The 21,741-nt window shown below is 37.9% G+C and overlaps 1 protein-coding gene and 1 long non-coding RNA gene across 3 annotated transcripts in view; one reads left to right on the top strand and one right to left on the bottom strand.

Moving 5' to 3' along the window:
- LOC115438871 (ADAMTS-like protein 1) overlaps positions 1-21,741 on the top strand; it is a 148,245-nt gene that overhangs the window by 45,258 nt on the left and 81,246 nt on the right. For both annotated transcript variants that reach the window (XM_030162740.1, XM_030162741.1), the window contains exon 2: positions 10,006-10,122. In XM_030162740.1, coding sequence (XP_030018600.1) covers positions 10,006-10,122 — 117 coding nt within the window. The remainder of the gene's footprint in view (positions 1-10,005; positions 10,123-21,741) is intronic.
- LOC115438872 (uncharacterized) lies at positions 1,926-21,401 on the bottom strand. Its single transcript, XR_003938169.1, has 3 exons — positions 21,258-21,401; positions 17,177-17,185; positions 1,926-1,935 (listed from the first exon to the last, which is right to left on the bottom strand). It is a non-coding gene; the product is annotated as an uncharacterized LOC115438872 (long non-coding RNA).

The raw sequence follows: 21,741 nt of genomic DNA on the forward strand, positions 1-21,741 counted from the left end.
AATCTACAAAAATAATAGTTTTGAATACAAGATTAGACACTGACCAGAACATCGACAAGCAAATATTATCTTTTTTGAAGCTAAATATTATACAGCATAGGCTACTGTATACTGTATTGATCTGAAAGGATTTCGGTTATGCAGCCCTAAGTAAAAGGTTAAATAATAATAATAATAATAATAATAATAATAATAACAATAATAATGGACTGGATTTCTATAGCGCTTTTCTAGACACCCAAAGCGCTTCACATTATTGATTCATTATTCATTTGCTCTCACATTCCCAACATTAAAGTTTAAGTTTACCTCAATTTATAAGAAGTTCAGTCTGCACTTTACCCATCCTAATACACACACCTCACCCAGCAGTAGTATTAGTATTTAGGACATCAGGAGCAGTGCTGAGGGTCCAAACTCAGCTCTTCATCATTATAGAATTAACTTAAATGTGTCTAATTTTAATAAATGTCTGTATTATGAAGTGCTGTTCTCACCCGTCTTCTTTCTAACTCGTAGTCTGTCAAGGCGAATACGTCCAAGTGTAGACTCTCAGCAAGTTCCTGGCAGGTGTCAAGAATGTCTCCATGATCAGTCCATTGACTTTCTTTGTCCATTAACATTCTCCTGGTCCACAGCCTGCTCCTCACTAAGGCCAGATCTGGAGGATACCAGTCCTTGGAGCTCCTCTTCCTTACGCTTTCATATTTAATGCAGCCGATACTGTGTCTCCTAAACGGGACAAATGGGAAGCTGCCGTCTTGAGATGAAATGGTTGATTCCATTGCTGTGACTTTTAACAAGCCTGAGAAAACCCCTCACATCTAACTGTGCTCTTGCTTTTTGCTCTGATGTGTAATCAGTTCTGTCATGAAGTGTCTTGAGTGTTGTGAGGAAAATATGCTGCTGCAAACCAAGCTCTCTGTGGTCAAAGTCTTGTTTTTATTGAGGATACTGACGCCATCAACACTCTTCTCCTCAGTAATTGCAACCATTTCACAAGTGGTGGTGCTAGTCAAACAAGCGTTTTATCTTTCTGACGTGTGTATGATTGTTCTCTTTAGTTGGTGATTATCTTATATGCACATAATAGACAAAGCACTTAAGTTGATGACAAGCATTTCTCTTCTCCTTCTTGGTATAATCCATATTTGCATAGTTTTGCAGGTTAGTGCATGACCTTTTTCAGTCTGTTACGCTGTTTGCAAAGTCAAATTGACTAGACAGTGAATGTTTTTCATTTGGCGCACCAAATTATACACTATGCATTGATTAAATGACATTGTATGATAGCAGGACATAAGGTTTTCTGCTTTGGAATGTTACTTCCAAGTAGAATAGCCTAGCATTAAACAGATATTTCTCTTTACTTTGGTTTCAAAACATTGAAAAAAAAAAATTGCTTTGAATGGGACTGTGTTAAATAAATGCTCATGCATCATTAGGAAGGAACCACTCATTGTTATGAGACATTCAAACATGGGTGTAACAGAGCATGAATGCATCGGATGTGGTGACAGTGCCAGGAAAACTTTTCATTTATCAAAGCTGGCTTCTTATTTGTTGAGCTCTGAGAAGAGAAGTGGTGGGAGAAGAAGAAAAAAGGGCAGTAATGGAGACAAGTTGAGCTTTATGCTTGCAGAGCAGACAGCACTTGGGAGACAGAGATCAGTAAATCAAGTTGCAAGGAATTTGGCTGAGAAGGTACATCTTCAAAGGCTGTCCGAGGAAGAACGTTAAGATAACTAAATAATCCATCAGGAATCAGAGAATGTGATGAAAGTAGTGTTTCAGTTTTATTTGGTTTCCCAGAGAGCTTATGAGCTGTTGCATTGTGGGTATCCTGTGTAAACGCCTGAAGTGAAAATTGTAACCAGAACAGTTTTTCCTCAGTTACACCAAAGAGTGTCTTGTTGCCTAAGGCAAGCCAAGACTCTGTCATGGCCTTTATGACTCTTACCTTTATCGGTCCCAAAATCCTGATGTAGCCGTGGGCTTTGGTCTGTAATGAGCAAATATTGAGTTAAGCCCATCATAATCCTGTAGTTCCTTCATGGTAAGCGGAAAAATCCTCCCATGGATCGATGTGTGGGGGCCAGGTATGGATATATTAAAAGTCCTCATGAGAAAATGGATTCCCCTTTTCTAGTTTATGAAAAGAGAATCGAAGATGGAGAGGAAAAGAAGGCCGCAATGTTTCTTCCTTCAAAATGTGTTAAGTAAAAGCTAATATAAATCCCCTTGAAAGTGGATTAGCAAAAATATCTTTTCCTCTTAGGTTTCATTCAGACAGGAGCCAGTCTTGAGAAAGGGTTGTCCTTATCTAAACATTGGACGGGGTCTTATTAATCAAATGCAGCGGTGCACGAAACATAAGTCTTGGTTTTGGCCTACTGCAACATGGCAAAAGTCGCTTGCTTTTCACAGTTTCCACCCAAACAGTGGAAGCTGGCACTATGTTATAGGAAAGCTCAATTATAATATCAGGTTGGTGTTATTACTGTTGATTATGTGCTTCTGAAGACCCGACTTGCCCTAGAGTTCACTTCCTCTCCTCTTCCTTGGTTGAAACATGCTCTTTGAAATCTAAGTCGCCTTGGAGGTTAATGAATCACCAGCCTGGTTCCCTGTTCTTCTTTCACCCTCGCCCTTTGTCACATTGACACACAAACACACACACACTGGATATTAGCTTTGTATGCATGTAGCTGAGCCTGTCGGAGTGGGTCCTTTCAGTCATATGCTGCCCTCCAATCCATATGTGTTTTCTTAACCCCTGTCATGTTCATTTCAAATAAGCGCAAACATGGCTTGAGTTAGTGCATGTACAAAATCAAACATGCTCATTAGATCCCGTAGAGGAAAGGCACTCCATGTAGTGGTGATAGGGGCTTCTGCCTAATTAAAACCATATGCTGTCATGTTGATGAAATACATTTTTAGCCTTAATCATACACTGCATTTAATTAGTGGATGTAAAAAAAACCAAGATGTCACACCTTTTGAGGCCAATAAACAGTGGTTTGATGGTTGCCGTGTTGGCTTTTTGGCTGCAGTAGTGAACATATTTGGGCAAAAAGGGTGGAGCTGCAGGAGCATGAGCGGTCACGGGTGAGCTAATTCTAAACGCTAGCTTACTGATTCACTAAAACTGTAAACTTTGTTAAGCACTGTAACAAGGTCATTTCATGCCTATTGACCACTACTACACTCAAGGTCTTGATTAGTATAAAAAGATTTTTATCAAATAAACAGGAACTAAAAGTCTGACTTGGCTGCCAATCAAAACACGGTATGATAGAAATCAAAGCTTCTATTCGACTTAGATATTATTGATGGAAAAGAAAGATGGACCACAAGATTACAAGAGTCCACGTAAAGTGTATGAAACCAAAATGAATCCTGGGAAAAACTGTTGATACTTTTTTTTTAAAAAAAGTCTTTGTTTATTTGGAAAAGCACGTTACAAAACTTCTGTTACAGGCACAGTTCAATTTTTACACGCCAAATGAAAAAATGCTAATCCGAGATTTTTGTCATGTAAATAACGTATAAAATAAATAAAGAAAGAAAAGTCGGCTGGAGGAGAGGGCTTACTCCACTACTTCATCAATAAGACAAGACAGTATTCATTTCATATCTATTACAAATTTAACATAGTTTGTCCATTTTGACCAAATTGTGAAAAAAGATTCCTTTTGACCCTTAAAACAAAATGTCAACTTCTCCAGAATGTAAATGCCCTGTACAATGTCGATCCATTCTTCCGTTGTGGGTGCTTCAGGCTTTAACCATTTTCTAGTGATAGTCTTTTTACTCGCTGCCAAAAGCATTAACAACAGTTTTTTATCCTTCAGAGTCTAGTTCTCACATGAAATATCTCCTAAGTATAGGGCTTCACATTTACAAGGAATTTTTTCAGTAAAGATGTTATTTAAATGTTCACACAGCTGTTCCCAAAATGGTTTGATCACTGGACAACTCCAAAAAATATGATAATGACTGGCATTCTTTGTCCAACTGTTGGTACTTTTAGCAAGAATTTCAATGTAAATCTCCAGGAATAAGGGCTTTTTGGAGCAGTATCTAGTGGTCATCAGTGCTATTACAACTTTAACTTAGTTCAGCATTTGCTTCATTTTGGAGCTGAGGTCCTTTCCACCTTTGTGTCAAACCATATGGTTACTCTTAAGAAACTTAAACTGCTTGAATAAAATGCATAATATGATCATGCCTATATTTTGTATTTTTCACAGCAACAATAGCAACACTAACTGAACCAACAGAGAACAACAGTAATATCCCTGTAAAGTTTTGGATTTTATCTTGAAATGGCCAGTATAGTTTTACTCTTCTGTTGCTCTGTTTTATCTTCTACTCTTAATCAGATAAATCATTCTATTTTGCTTATAGCAGCTAATGCTAGTTGCTAAATTTTTGCTAAGCTAAATAAATAACAGTATACTTTTACAGCACGCTTTTTTTTTTTTTTTTAGTAGCGTCATACATTTACTTATAACAGCTTTTTTTAATATAGTTTTTTTGAGATCAGTAAGAATAAACAAAACAATTAACTGAACCAAAAAGATATGCCTAAAAACTGCTAAACCCAAGCTAAACTTTTGCTCTGTTCTTCTCAATACAGGAATGTTTCAGTTTGTGTGAAGGAGGAAAATAGTTGTTCTTAAACGCAGCAAATAAGCTTAAAAGTTTAGATATTTAGAAATATCCAGACCATATCGGTTCTAAAATGTGCAGTGACCTTGGCATTGGCATTGAACTACCTGCATGTTTTCTCACAAAAATAAGTTTGATAGCACTTAAGACTGTAGTTATGGTGGGTTCAGCTGCTGTGTAGCATTATCCTGTATTCCAGTCTGGTTCCACCGTATCCCATATGTCTTTGAGGAGGATGGATGCAAACTTGACATTGACAAGGAAATGGCTGTCAGATTTAGAAAAGCCACGTCTGGTGTTAGGATGCTAAAAGTGTGTGAGAAAACAATTTGGAAAGAGGGAGGAAAATCTCCAGAGAAAGACACAATCAGTGTATTCATCTTAATCGGGCCTCCATTTAGCCTTGAGCAAGGACATCTGGTCACTTAAGTGGTTTTCAGTACATTTTAGCTGGCACACACTCACATATCAGCAAAACTTCTCTTAATGCTCATATACTTGACTTGTGTTTGCTTTACTCCTGGATTGTGGGTGTGCAACATTCTATTTTCTCCATTGGTGGATGAAAAGACATGCTTCAGTGCAAAGGTCTGTATCAGTTATTTGTCTTCACATCCTAAATGCATTTGAACCTCTGGGTTATGGGAGGTCTAAAAAATGTTGTGACAATCTGCAAAGCATAATTCCTTGTTTTGTAGTTTACCAGTTTTTCGCTGCATTATCAAATCTGGGGGGGATATTAGGCAAGGCAAGGCAAGTTTATTTGTATAGCACATTTCAGCAACAAGGCAATTCAAGGTGCTTCACACAGGACATTGAAATAAAAAGATACACATTTAGAGCATTATAAAAGAAACATGTAAAAGGTGATTAAAAACAGCAAGTAAGAAAACAACACATAAAATCCAAAAAAAATAAAAACACACACATGTTAAAGGAAGAGTATAATTAGTAGATTTAGGCTCTAGCTTTCATATATTTTAATGTCATCACTTATAAATCTATAAGCTCCTGAGGCCTAGGAAAGTAAATGTTTTGTCATTTTTATATTAAATAATTGTCTTGATTGGAAAAAGCATAATGCAACAGTTTTTCAGATACAATTTTAATTTTATTTTTTTATGAAATGTCCTTTGTGGTGGATAGGATTTTTTTTTCTAAGTAAAGCTGTGAAACTCTTGTCCCCTACAGAGGACAAAAATGCATTACTGGGTCTCAGGAGCATATAGAGACAATTTCTTGGTTCCTAATTAATTGTAAGGGAACATTTAAAGCCAATAAATCAAAATGTACCCTTATTTGCCAACAGCTGTCTCATGTGCAGATCCATGCTCTACAAAAATGTGCCCGCACATTATGCTCTCAGTCATCCGAGGAGGATCTCACCCACATTTTACTGCAGTGACTTATGTGCTGTTACAGATGCCTCCACAGTCTAACTGACTGCAGATAAGCAGCGCTGAGTGTGGGGCTTTAGACCAGATTTGATTTGTCTTATTTAACTCAGTCTGTGGCACTTTTCCCACAGAAGACTGGTGTAAGTTTTGCTGCAGTTGCTTAGCACCAATTGTTTTTCCTCCCACAACTAAAAGCATGTAACCCCCTACAATGTGAAGCACCTAAAGAACCCCAAACCCACAACCCCAACTCTGCGTCTCTGTGCCTTGGCATAAGCCTGTGAGGCAGGCAGTTGACCCGGGTCATTACAGGGTGTTTATGACCCACGGAGAGCAGCTGAAGGCCCCCACTCTGACTTGGTGCATCCTTGAGAATGCGGGCCCTGCTGTGCTGCTAATGGGCCTTGACCAAGATGCCCCTCTGCCCCCCCTACCCGTCCCCCTGAAGAGGTGGGTTACTTAGTCTTCTGATATCAGGTCTCTTTTGCTGTGAATTCCACCGGAGGCTGCAACGATTCCCCTCATCAAGAACGACATGCGGTTGAGAACGCAAACCAAAAGAAACAACATGTAATGCTCAGTAAATGATTGCAAACAGAAACCTAAGTTTTATTGCAATTTACTTCAATTCTACCATAAGCATTACTCCAGAGTAAAGTGGTTAAATAAAGTGGTTAAATATAGTGGTCTGGAAACACAGAAAAATGTTGCATTACTTTGCTCTAGTCTACAGTGTCTTGATTCAATTACTTTTTATTCAGAATAATGGAAGTAATCTGTAGTATGAACATAATAAATGAATAAAATAAATAAATAAGAATAATGTTATTTTAAATAAAGCCAAAGTAAAAAAAAAAAAAAAAAGAAATACTGAGGATCCCACAAACTGCTCTTGCTTAACATCACAACTTACAGATCATTTTATGACACCAACAGACAGACTATTCTTATATCCGTGATTTTACATAGACACACAATTTACATACAGGTGTGAGATATTCACTGTCCTGTGGGAGTCTAACTGACTGTGATATGTACACATTATACGGTATATTTTGTGAAAGAAAATAAGAAACTAAAGGGGAAAATGACCAGTCAATGACATCCACCTACAAAATAATGTACAATTACAAATCTATTGAAAGAAAACAGTGGCTTTGCAGCCGTCATAAATATGTAGTCATGTGAACAGTTTATTTATAGGGTGTATCTTAAATAGGTCTGTAAAGTCCCACAATTCTGTAGAGAAAAACATGCCATAGAATCTCATCAGTCAAGTGTATCTCCTGTCTACAAATCTTTCATTATTTGTAAAGCAGTACCATGCCCATTTAATGACCCCACGTTACCACATGTTACTGAGTCATGAATGTGTCAGTGCATTATATATAAAACATTTTCAGGGAAAACTCAGTAACTTTCACACATTTGGACAGCGATGCACGTGAATAAATCTAGTGGGTGCTACTAAAAAGCAGCAATCATCACAGATATTAAAATATTGTCAGATTTTACTTGTTAATGCTACAATGCCAAACATATCATATTTGATACGTGAGTTTTGAATCCCTCTGCATGATCAGTGTGATATTTTTTCTCGAAAAACCTGATGTATACAATTAGATACATGCAATACACAGATAATCCACCAGGAGGGAGGAATTAATTCACCAGAAGCTTTTCCAGTGACACGCCACAATTGTCATTAATAAGAAATAGAAATTACCAATTTGTTAGACATGTTTGTGCTATATTATGTGTTTGTTTGTTCAAAAAATAATAATGTTTAAGCATTGAGACCTGATGTATCAAATATGGTACAAAATTGAAAGTCAAACATGGAAATTGATTTTTGAAAAAAAAAATTTTTGGTTGTTCAGAAAGACCAATAAAGGCTCCAGTTTCAAAGAACTGGAATTTTCTGTCAATGATTTAACGGTTACGATTTTATGGGATTAACTGCAGGTAACAGTAGCCTGATGCTCTCCTCAAAAGCCCATCTTCTATTATTGGTAACTTTACTGAAGTGATCTTTCCATGAGATGCACATTTCCCCATCTTCATCAGTAAACTAAGTGGACATCCCTGAAGCCCTATTCGTATAGAACTAAGTAAAGGCCTTTACACACCAGGGCTGTAAATGGATGAAATGAAAATGCAAAATAGTCCCCCATGAATATATCGCATCAAATCCATTCATACCAGTGGTGAGGTAAATTTGCGACACTTGCATCACTTGTTCTATAAAAGATTTGAATATATTCAGGCCAAGATGTTCAATATAAATAATAGCAATTTCAACGTCACTAGAGGCTTGTTTGTAGCCTGGGTGTCTCCATCTATCTGATTCAACATCTTCAGTTACTCTTGATTTATGTTCAGTGTCTGGATAAAAAGACAAACACAGAGCAAACTGTATTTGATTCATGACGTTCACATTAGGGGAACTGCTCACTATCCTCATAGTCTAGTTCAAGGGTCACATACAACCCAATTTGATCAGTAAAAAAAAAACATAATATGTATTAATGTTAACTACATTTTCCTGTTTGGTTTAGTGCAAAAAAACCATGCAATTTTAAGTATATTATGCCCCCGCTTCTCATGTACACGTGCATTACACCTTACAGATCACAGTAGATGTACAAAGGCACAAAACATTTAGTAACAGGCAGAATGCTGTTAAAATACCACTTTCAAGTGGTTCATGGTTGTTTAGATTGTTCACATTTTTTGTGCGAGGATAGTTTGTTAATGTAAACATTTTCATCATGTAATTTTAGTTTTTAGCTCACCGGCCCATACAGGTCATTCCTCCCCACAGCCATCAGATTTTACAACAGCTCTCAAGGGCCAGATCGGATCCTTTGGTGGCCCGGTTTGCATAACACCCCTGGTCTAGTTTTTCATTATTTCCATATATCTTAATGAAACAGTATGATGCAAGGTTATAATAGTTTTGGATTTTTCATTATAGTTTAGTTTTATTCTAGTTTTGACTTTTTTTCTCTAATTCAGTTAGTTTTAATTAGTTTTTAGACCAGGTTTGCCAGTTTTTATTAGTTTTAGTTTTCTAAATTCTTCCTATTAGTGTTAGTTTTAGTTTTTTATATTATTTATTTTCCTTGCCATTGTATTCAAAGAAATCTCATACAGGAATTCTCCCAAATTTAGTCTCCATGTTGCCAGGTAGAGTGGGTACGAGAAGCCAACTTTAAACAACAAGTGACAAGAAGTGATGGACCTTGAAGTGTCGTATGGTGCTGCCAGCTAAAATTACTCGAGCGAAAATAAATAGAATTCATATCAATCCGACATTGACAAAGACGAAAACAAAGGGAATTTTATCCATAATTTTTATAAGTTTTAGTTAGTTTTCTAAGCACACTTATCGTTTTTTTCTTTTGATTAAAGTTTTTATTTATTTCAGTTAACAAAAATTTTTTTTTCAATTCTAGTTTTCATCATTTCATTAATTTTTGTCAACGATAATAACCTTGCTGTGGTGACAAGTCAACACATCTGGATTCATCACTGTTGTCACATGACATGCATTTCATTCAACTCAACTTTGGTCGATGTATTTATTTGCGCTGCGATAGAAAGCATGGCCTTTTTTTGCTGAGAAATCTTTGCATCTTGTGTAGATGTACTCATGACTTAAACAGCTGTTCGAAAAAACAGTTTTGACATGCAAATGAATCATTTGAAAAAAAAGCGAAGGCCTTAAGGCTCATAAAACTGGCTGATTGTACTTAATACATATTGCTACATATTAATTCTAAATGTCAGTCAGTTTTGATTTCTCATTTCAGACCTTTCACAAAATAGAGTCTTAGTTACTTTAAATTGTCAGTGTTTGTGAATCCAACCCTTGGAACTAGAAAGTTTAAACTATGAATGACATTGTGACACTTTTTCTGTTGTTTAGGTGTCTGTATTGGCCAACGATGGGGACGCAGTGTTCATTAGAGAATTCACTCTGATCCGGCGTGACCACCTCCATGAAGAGCCACTCCATGACGGCAGCCAAAAACCAGAAGACTCAGTAAGTGCCTGATCAAAAAAACCGCCGCACTTGTTGCTGATTAGCATTATCAGCACATCTCCCCAGTCAGCTTCTTAGTTTCAAACAGAAATGTTCAAATCACTAGAGATGTCTTGGGTGTATTTATAAGGAGGGAAAGAAATCACATGTTACACCTCTGTAATGAATATCCGAGTGAGTGATGATTGTGGGACATTGGGAGTGAGAGCGTAATCGAACTGCGGGATGACCTCGCTTGATGTGAAACAGGGCAGTGCATGTGAGCTTCCACAGATTTAACACCCACAGCAGAATAGGCATATGTTGCACATTTGAGGGTGGGGCATTACTCTCTCTCTGTCATCACCTTCTGATGAGGCATGAGTCCTGGCTGTGGCGGTTTTTCTTAAGCCGATCTCTCACCCAGATGTTTTATCTGATTGGGCGGGTGGGAGTGTTGAGCCGCCGCTGTCGGACAAGTCGACGTCTAGCTTGCCTATCTCATCATCCTTTCGTGGGAATTGATTGGTCCTGGCGCAATTTGAGAGGAATCTTTTGCAAGTGATCAAACGTTTTCGGGTTTTTCTGCTTTCCTAAGGTTATGTTCATGTTGCACTTTTGTATTTTTACATTTTAGAATCGAAAAGAAGTGCTATATTCTTAAGCAAGCAGCACATTTTTCTACTCGATGTGTCTTTCCTTACATAAATGACCTTTCCACACACTTTTCCAAAGCTTCCATGCTTGATTAATTCACCCTTTGACCTCCGCATATAGAATATTCAGCAGCCCGCTACACCCTTTGAACAGTGATCAGATATAGTGACATTTCTTTTGAAACAACAGATCTGCTTGAACCCACCACCACTGCTCTTTAAAGCAGGATCATGAGGGCTTATATGAATGTTCACATGTGCAGGATAGCCTTACATATCAGCGACGGGCCGCTTTAACAGGGGTCACAGGTCATCTTACACACATTTTCTTTCAAATTCGGTGTTAATATTCATGTTCACTCTCTGTCTTAAAGGCAGAAGGCAGACTTAATGGAAAAAACATTTAAAACTCTTATTAGAAGTCAAGAATTTAAGTACTGTGTTGCAGCACTGTAGTTAAAAACCACAAATGGCTATCTTTACAGCATTTGGCTTTCATATTGCAACCAAGCGGCAGCGTGATTTATGGCGCACTGACCTCAAGCAAATTTTTGAATATGCATCAGCTACTTTCTGAGTGATTTGCAAACCAAACATCACAGAAATGGTATTCATGCCGTATACTCCCACATACTGTATTTGTGCCATCTCAGCCTCAGCTGCTGCTTTGAGGTGAATATATCTGGCTCTATTACTTTTTTATACCATCAACACACAGGTGCAAATAAAACCCTTTAGGTGGTGGCAGAACCTACTGTTTGTTATAGAGCTGCAGCTTTTCTTCAATTAGATTAAATGAGTATTTGAATAGGTGAAAAAAAAAAATAGCTAAAAATTTGAAAAAGACATCCTTTATTCCAGAACTAGCTGAATCAACAACCACAAAAAGTAGAAAAGTAGAAAGATGTATAACAGTTCAAAAAGTTGGAATTTGAGCCTTAAAGGTGCTGCAAAGCTATCTTTATATTCATTTTGGCAAAAATCAAGTGGGTTTCTATAACCCGTTTCAATTCCTTCTTAAGTAGTTATGTTTATAACTACTCACGTCACGACATTTGCACATATCAGGTCAAGACTTCAGATGAACATTTCTCTGAGTACGACATAACTGTTTGTCAGCAGCAGCGGCTGTAGTCCATACTGAAAATATGTCCAAACTTCGAGCCGATTACCTAAAATGCTCAGCTGTCTGTTGTATTAATGAATACAAGTAGCTGAATGGGACAAAGAAGCATGATCAACAACCTGGAGGGGGTGGGATGTGAAGTGGCTCATTTGCATTTAAAGGGCCAGCGCTCAAAACGACCTTTCTGGTGTCATTAGCCAGAAATAGGGTTGAAGATGGACCTGTGGAGTTGAATTAATGAAGAATTCAGACCCAAGCATAGTATTTTCAGTTTATGTAGACCACAGGGAAATGTTTTAAAATACATAATTCCATTTATAAAAGCAAAATATCACTCCTTTAAGTCTTCACCAGTGCCTAATGTGAATGGCAGGTCAGGTTTATTAAACAGTTTTTCTTTGGCCTTCCCTCCTCTGTCAGGTACAGTATGATGCTTACAGGTCCACAGACTCCCAGGAGCCACACTCCCAATTCCTCTCGACACTCAGCTGATTCCCCTCTGTTCTCCTGCAGTGCTGTTCTATGTTGGATCTTGGTTCAATATTAAGCTTGATTCCAAGCCAAGACAAATGCAGCTTAATTAGCAGGCAACCCAGGAGGCGGAACTCAAACTCCAAAGTGTATTCACTTTCTCTTGTTTAGGTTTCATGAGTATGTGCCAGGGTTAGTCGATGGGCAATACGACTGACCTCCCCAGCACCCTTACCCTATTCCCCAAGAGGGGCACAGATGAATTGTTCTCCTTGAAGGAAAGTATTTTTCCTGGCAACCCCAAGCACATGCTACTTCGATGGAATAGAGCTGTCTTATACAGCTAAGGCCTAACCTGCCTTTTAAATTAACTGTTATTTATTATGTGATGGCAAGCATGTACTGAAGACCTTCAGCAATGTCGGCATTTATAAACAAACATTAAGTAAGTTTTTATTGGGTTGAGACGTTCCTGAATCAAAGTTTGCGGGGGGTCTGGTGGCTCAAATGTTGGCTTCTTGGTGTGAGAGTCTTTTTCTTTGGTAACATGACTGAATGAGTAAGACTGTGAAGATAAACAGAGAAGCTGGTCATAAATCTCACAGACACTATTCCCACTCATTGTTTGGCCATGAATGAATTTTTCCAACACATTAATTTGATCTGCTGCATGTTTAAAGAGCAACTCAAAACCTTCAAAATACATTTTTACATTGCTGCAGGCTCTTTGTAAGTTTTGTTAAATTGTCAGATTGATATGATTGATGATGTAAACCATGTTAGGGTTTATTGAGGATCCAGCTATGCCACTGTATACATTGAAGATTTAAAGGTTAAATATGTGTTTGAAACTCAGTCTCGTCCAAACCTGACATACATGTGGCAGCTTCTACAACCCGAGGGTGAAAAGAAAGGACGATGGAGAAGTAGTATAAACTTCCAAGCATTGTCAGAAAGAGAAAATGAGAGTTAAACCAGGGAAAAAGACAAAGCCTCGGATTAAGGTCAGATAAAAAGGAGAGAGGAGATAGAAAGGGAGAGATGAATGGAAACCACACGGTTTTCTCCTCAGCCAGCTACTGTCTAGACAGCAAATATGATCATCCTGTCAACAGGCAACTTTAAAGTGGGTTACTGAAAGGTGATCCTTCATTTACTGTGTGCGAGTGAGTGCGTATGCATTGCAGTTGTATTTGTGTGATAGCGGTGTTAAAGTTTTCCCACCAGCGTTGGACTTAGTAAGTAATTCTACAAAAGCTATTCCATGTGCAGTGTGTTTTTCACTTACAACACAATCACACTTACAGAGCACAGACAAGCCCCTTTTAGTATCAGTGTCATCTTGTATATCGACAGTCTTTTACAACCATATTCTTCTCATTTCTGTCAGTGTAACAAAAAAAAAAAACAAAAAAAAAGAAAGAAATCCACACCAAACAGCAAAATACTTGCAAGATTTTTTTTTTTTCCGACCAGCTGCCAACAGTTTCTGTAGGAAGTGGTGAATAAAGTATTCAGATTCTTTATTTAAACTCATAGTATATACAGCATTTGTGCATCAAAATAGTTAAAAGCAGCCAGGTGTGTGGTCTATGTTTTCCAAACTTGTGTTTTTATGTCTAAAGTTCCTAAAGATGTTAAAATTCAACATATATATTTCTAACTAAATGTGGTGGAATTACAAAAGGTCATAACACACATCATGCAATCAACATCATCTGCTATTGCTATGATTTAAAAACGCCAAGCAGCAGAAAATGCATCCTGTGTATTTAAGTGAACATACTAACGGCATACTGTGAAAATACTCCAGTGCAAGTAGATATTTTCGACATTATAGATTTGTCCTTAAATGGCCCTTTGTCACTCATCATTGTACAATGTGGGATGCAGTTTATTGAACACTGGTAAATGTAAGAAGACAAATTTGTTAACCTCAGTTTGTGTTTACTGTCAGGTTATTCATTTGCACTATGATACAAATAGTCTCATTTTTCCTCTGGTGTTAAAAGCCTTGCAAAGCATCTCCAGGGAGGAAAGTCAGTGCTTACTGATGTCCATCTGTTCCAAACCAAAGAATTTTCATCCGAGCATTAAAAACAATCGTCATATTTATAAAGATCTAAGTTTGTCTAAGTCAATGTCTCCCAACCTTTTTTAGCTCATGACCCCATTTTAACGTCACAAATTTCTGGTGACCCCAGACATTCAAAATGGAGACTTTTTTTTTTTTTTTTTAATAAAATTAATTTGTTTTTGATCATGTAATAGTTTGCTATACTATGTTGCAAATAAATGTTGATTTTCGATGATATTTAGTCTATATAATGTATATAATTATGGACGGAGGCAGAAAAGCCAGGTGTAGATTACTGCACAAAGTGAGAATTTTTTCCTTGGTCAGGATATGTACAGTCAGTCCAGCTTGGATTTACAAGGCTGACAATTAATACTGAACAAAGAATAACTCAAACTATGAATTATGAAAGAGCTGCAGCATCTGAAACCGACCACAATGAACATTTGAAAGATAAACAGTACCACAGTTCTTCAGTTTCAGCTTCAGAGTTTGTCATGTCTTTTATGTATTGTGATTGTCTCTCTCAACTGACCATTTATTTTTTATTAGTAAGTTATGTTATGTATTTTTTTTTTTTTTTTATGTTTATCAATTACTAGCAATTTCAGGCGACCCCATTTGAATTCCAGGTGACCCCACGTGGGGTCCTGATCCCAAGGTTGAAAAACACTGGTCTAAGTACTTTTGAGCCTCTAAAAACAGAAGAACCCTGTCCAAATACTTATGGCCCTGACTTTAAATGCATTCATTTCACTTTTCCTTCATACTTGCAGCAATATCTTTTACCTTATAGATCAAATTATCAGGTTTGGCATTCTGTGATATTGGATCCATGTCATCAGTTTCTGCAAAATTCATTGTTCTTGTTATGAATTGACTTGTGTACATTTCTATTCTTAAATTTGTATGTAGGCTGTGATCAGTTCAAACTCTAATATTTATTGATGGCTAGTTTATCTACTTTGTGCTCACAGTATTCCAGTGTATGAATTTTTCATTTGTTTTGTGTGGTTTGTTCTGATACCTTTTTGTCTTTCATTAATATGTTCTTTAGGTTGTAACTTCTCAGTATTTTTCTGATGTAGCCTACATTGGGACCCTCTCAAAAACAACTTTTGACTTCAAAAAATATTATTAGCAAAATGTACTTAAAGTCCGAAATATACAAATGACCATATTATTGCAGAATCAATGTGTTTGTTGCATTTTACTGCTGTAGATGTTTAAACTATTTCATTATTACTATGTTAAATAACATCAGCCTTCTGTGTGTTTGTATGTTCAATCCACAATACTCCAGAAAGTCACCTTTTCAAAAGCTCTGAAAAACAGCTTTGTGCATTTACCACTGAATCCAAGAGGGTTTTTCAAAGTTTATTTAGTTTAAGAAGGAGAAATTTTAGCCGCCCTATGAAGGAATACTTCATCCTTCAGTTTATAACAGACACTGAACATATTTTGGCGATACATGGTTTTCACGGGAGAAGAGGGGAGTGAAATTTTAGTCTTAGAAGTAACCGGCTTTCAGACAGATTCAGAGGAGAAAAAAGGAAAGCGTGTACCGGAGTAGAGGTATGAAGCAATATAAAGCTTCAAATTTTAAGTACAAGTAACTGAAATGTGTTCTTAAATACTGCATTTGTAAAAATAAAAAGATTAAAAAAAAAAAAAATCCTAGATCCATTTCACCCCTGTTAGTGCATGGGAACTTTTATTATTATTATTATTATTTGCTGCTTTTGTTGCAGAAAGTGCCCCAGAATTAAATCAATGATGAAAGGTGTTAAAATTGTAGTAAAGCTATTGGGAACTGCAGTGAAGCAATAACTATCTTTGTGTCACACATACAAATATTCATGAGTGTAGCTTTAATTCTCAGGTTCTTGATAACATGCAATAGTAATGATTTTGTGCCTCAGTGAATGAAATGTGTACGTTTTTACAGAAATACTACAGTCTTAGACCACAGCACAACACAGAGTAGTTAGTCCCTTTGTAACTAGTTCCTCTCTAAAGCACACTTAGAGGGGTTTCAGGATGCACTGATTGAGGCTACGGGTGACATGTTGTGTCATCTATACCAAGAATGACCAGGATATTATGGGTTGTGACAGTTAAGTGGTGGGTAATGACAGTCATTAAGGCCCCACTCTGACTAGAGGCCCAATGTGAGGACTCTACCACTGCCTGTCTTTACATGTTTCATCCCGCGGTGGTGACGTCCTTTTAGAATTTTATTTTCACACCTTTTTTCTCTTTCATCTCTTCAGAATGTTTTCTTTACCGTCTCCCTCTCCCTGCCCTTTGTCTCCCTCACTTCATCACATGCCAAGTAATTCAGGCCCTAATGTTTTTGCATGCTCAATTGCACCACAGGCAGGGTTTTTTTCCCCCCACTTTTTTAAGGACCTTCAGGGGTGAATAAGTGCTGAGACGGTTCTGCCTTTTGGCAGGGTGTCAGGGTTTGGAGTAATTGGGGTTGGACGAGGGGGGCCAAGGGCAAGTCTGAGTGGCAAGTAGGAAGGGCATTCAATGGCCGAACAGAGATGGAGAGGCCCATGGCTCAGTTGAGCTCTTCCATTGGCAGCTGTGTTTTGCATGTAGGGCCAGGTGGAAAGGCCAACAGTCTAGCACAATTAAACACTTCATTTGTCTTCATTAAAAGGATGGGTATGTTGGTTTTGGCAGTCAAGGAGGATGTTTAGGCTCATGTTTTTTTTTTGTTTTTTTTTTTCCCACTACCTCTTATGCCTCCTGGTAAAACACTTCTTAGTTAAAATTCTTGAGATGCTTCTTGATGTCATTAAATTGACACACGTGTACTCGTTGCATCCAACCTTAACTGTCTTAGCCTTTAACAGACAAACTCTGGTTCCATTTTGCTGAATAATGCTCTCCTCTTTCTAGAAAGCACACTGTGTCCCTTAACTGTCTTATGAAATTGTTGTATTTGTTCACATTTATTTGTTATTACAATTGTTGTCTTTAGAGAAATCAGCTGTTTTGAATTTGTCCACGTTGCATGCGATTAGACTCTGATGTTTGCTTGAAACATTGCCTAGATGTGAAGCCGCTCACATTGAAACTGAATTGGAAAACCTTGGGTCAAAACAACAAGTTAATAACTGCTTTCGTGATACCAGTTAACCATGAATGCCAGTGTTTGTTTTAGTGTAGCCAGCTATCTGAAAGATACCCCGACACTGTTGAAATTTGTTGGTGAGACAAGCCAAGACAACAGCAGTTTGTCTTCAAAAATGACGTACATTGTACATTAAAAGTACAACAGTGAAAGGACAAGCAGCAATAAGGAGACATTTGCCTTCCTGACTTGTGCGTTTGGCTGGCTGTCTGGTGTTTGGCACATGCGAGCGCTGTTTGGAGGCTCGGTCCCAGCTCTCTTGAAGAAAGTGCTGAGTGCTGGTGAATGTGGTGTTAAGCCACGTGGCTTTGGACTTGGGATCGTTCTCTCACCCCCGTGTTTGTTCCATGAAACATATGTGTTCAGTAAATCCTTGGCCCTCAGTGTGCCACAGTGAGTATCCCATCCACCCCACTTGATGTGGTCCCACACCAGTGCAGTGTGGGTGCTGGAGTGGTGCTGCTGAGGTAATACCACCAGGGACAAGACCTCACCACAACACCCACATAAAAAATGTGGGTGTGTGTGAATATATGCCAGTAGTGTGTCTGCTGCTGGCTACTGTTGCACGCACACTCCCCTCTGTGCAGGCTCTTGCACAGCGTACCCTTGTATAATCCCATCGTTGTTTGTGTTTGCATGCTGGCTTGTGCAAATACTCTTCCGTGCATTACAGGAATCCATGTGTTTGTGATTTATTTGCACCCAACACTGTTACATATCCTTTTGCCCATACACAGCATCCAAACTTTATGTTTGATTAATGGTTCAAACCTCCCACCATCTCCTTTCCTGCTATCCTCACACTTCTCTCCTCACCTTCTGCAGTGTCTGCTCCTGCTCAGCATGTGAAGGCACGTACTTATTATCAGGGCAAATGATTGATTTCTAATTGCTTATATTTCGAGTTGCACTCCCTGTTGCAGATGTTTGTGTTCTGCTTCACGTTCTGCATGCACAGACACAAACACAGACGCACATGCTCTTACAATAGTGATGTGTAGATGCCAGAAAGTCTCATCCAGGAATTTTTGGATGTCTTTGCTCTGGGTTTTGGCACAGCATGTGTGTAGTCGCCGCCAAGTGGAGGTGATTTTTACTAGAAGGCCTTTTATTGGTTGGTTCTGTGTGCTCGTATGTGAGGCACGTGGGCGAGATCATTTAAGGAGCTTTGCCATAAATGTGGTTTCATTATGGTTAAATAAGAGGGTAATAAAGAAAACAAATTTGCTCCAAAACTATGAATATTGCAAGCAGACAGTAATATCTCAACAAGTTCTTGTTCTGGTTGGGAATCCCCCACCCAAATTCTTGGACTTAAGTGCTGCTTAAAACATAATCAACACAGACATTGCTTTGACAGAAAAATGTGCTGAGGACAAGTTGTTTTTCACTGTTTGGTTCTCAGATTGAAATAAATTGAGTAGCTGCAGGGAGGCAGTTAGTAACTTTAACAACTTCTGAAGCACTCCAATGTAAGCATCTGCTTAAGGTGTTCATAGCGGGCTCAGCAGCCTGCAGAATGTAGCCAACTCTCCACTGTGAGCAACAGTGTTACCCAGAGTTACAGCAGTAATTATGTGCTGTTGAAGGATCTCTGCCACCCATGCACAGCAGAGTTTAGGTTCACCAGTGGGCAAGGTGCAACTCAGACCGAATCCTTGTTTTTGATGTGGGTTCTAATGGCTCAGTGTGGCAGCGGCAGGCCTTGTAAAACACAGCAGTACAACAAACATCTAGTTTTCCCATCAGGGACACCATGTCCTGTGCTAATCTCTGCAGAATCCCCTTGCTTGTATCCAGTACAGTTCACTGGAGGGTGATCTCTAAGATGTGATGACAGTCATAGACCCCAAATTACATGAATAAGAGGATTTGCTATGGATATCTCATTTTATACAATAAATTACCACACTGACGGATAAATGGAAGAAATCAAAACAATGAAAATATGAAAAATACATAGGTGGTATATATACAAGCTGAATATATCTGCACAATTTGGTGAAAAAAAACAAACAAACCTGTGATTCTTTTGCCACTGAGATAGCATTTGGTTTGGTTTTAGAGGAAAATTAGGGATTGTAAGTGTAAAAAATAAAAATTGAAAACTTTAATAACAGTAAAAGAATGTAGCATGTTTCACTGGGTTAATCATGCAAAATCTTTTCAGTCTGTTCAGTGTCATTGAATCCAAAACATCATCATACACACATGGGAAATTGCAGAGTTTTGTGATTAAACAGGGCCTGGCTAACAAAATAAAAAAGTTCCACACTCCAACATTTCATTGGATTGCATTTAGCTGTGATTACACACACATTTGCTGTGGCTTAGTTTCGAAAATCTTATGCATTATGACTTTTATTTCCTCTCATTTTTTGGTCACATAACAGTCCTGAACCTTGACCTGACCAACTGAACCAACCCCTGATCATAACACTGCCCCCACAGACTTGTACCATAGACACTAGGCATGATGGGAAATCACTTCATCTGCTTCTCTTCTCACCCTGATGCACCCATCACTGTGGAACAGGGTCGATCTGGACTCATCAGATCACATGACCTTTTTCCATTGAAACACAGTCCAATCTTTATACCGTCTATTAAATGATGATTGTTTAAGAAATGAGAAGCTCCTCATTCAGTTCGGGTTAAAACTGAAACATAATCATTTCGGCTGTAAGTATCCAATGCGAGGATCAGACCTATTTGCTTAGTTAAATCCAGGTGGGGACTATTTTTTGACTCTTTATAATTGCAAAGGCTGACATTGTGATTGACATTTGAATATTTGTGAAGCCCTATAATAGAAGATCGTACCTGTATTTACTGACACACTGTCTTTCTCTGTAACTCTATACTGTAGCTACTTTTTACTCTAAACACTTTTTGCTCATATTTGAATATTTTAACTCTTACTAGGGCACTCATTAAAATGCTCTGAAATTCAAAATTTCAATCTTTGTATGTTATTGGACATCGTCATCTACCTCCTCTTGCCATAAAACATCTGAGCAGCACTTGCTAAAAAGTAAACACATGCAATAAAACAACTGTTAAAAGGTCATAAACCAATGTTTCCCAACAATTTTTGTCTCGTGACCCCATTTTAATGTCACAAATTTCTAGCAAACCCAGACATTCAAAACGGAGACTTTTTTTTGCTAATATTAATTTGTTTTTGATCATGTAATAGTTTGCTATACTATGTTGCAAATAAATGTTGATTTTCAATGACATTTAGTCTATATAATGTACATTATTGTGGATGGAGGCAGAAAAGCCAGGTGTACATTACTGCACAAAGTGAGAATTTTATTTTCCTTGGTCAGGATATGTACAGTCAGTCCAGCTTGGATTTACAAGGCTGACAATTAATACTGAACAAACAAACACTCAAACTATGAATTATGAAAGAGCTGCAGCATCTTAAACCAACCACAATGAACATTTGAAAGATAGACAGTACCACAGCGCTTCAGTTTCAGCTTCAGAGTTTGTCATGTCTTTTGTGGATTGTGATTGTCTCTCTCAACTGACCATATATTATTTTATTAGTATGTTATGTTATGTTTTTTTTTTTTTTATCTTTATCAATTACTAGCAATTTCAGGTGCCCCCATTCGAATTCTAGGCAACCCCACGTGGGGTCCTGACCCCAAGGTTGAAAAACACTGTTATAAACTGACAAAAATCCCTCATACTCACTATTTACAGCTTAAAAATTTCTGTAAAATCTGATTGAATCACTGTATATTGTTATAAAAACCAACATGCTTCTGGCCTTCACTGAGGCGCAGGATTGGCTCCATATTTAATGTTTGAAATTACCAAAAATAGTCGCTTGCCCAATAAAGGGTTAAAGCCGAAATCCAACCTTCCATTCCTTTAAATTTAACCTCACATTTCCAATTTCAGGCTGTGTTGCCCCAGCCCAGCAGCAGTTTCACTATGGCTGCAGATTTTCAACAGCTTTTGCAGTATTATTATGGACATCATCTTTCACTCCAGTCAGTATAAGCTGTTTTGAATGTTTCTGAAGTGTAATTTGAATAATGTTCACAAGAGCATAAAGCATGGAGCTTGTCTGTCTGTAAGTTGTGTTCTCTTAAAGGATTTAAGGTCCTTGTAGACCAGTGCTTAACCCTGCCTCTCTGCT

This window comes from Sphaeramia orbicularis, chromosome 18, assembly GCF_902148855.1.
Source record: "Sphaeramia orbicularis chromosome 18, fSphaOr1.1, whole genome shotgun sequence".
NCBI classification, from domain to species: Eukaryota; Metazoa; Chordata; class Actinopteri; order Kurtiformes; family Apogonidae; genus Sphaeramia; species Sphaeramia orbicularis.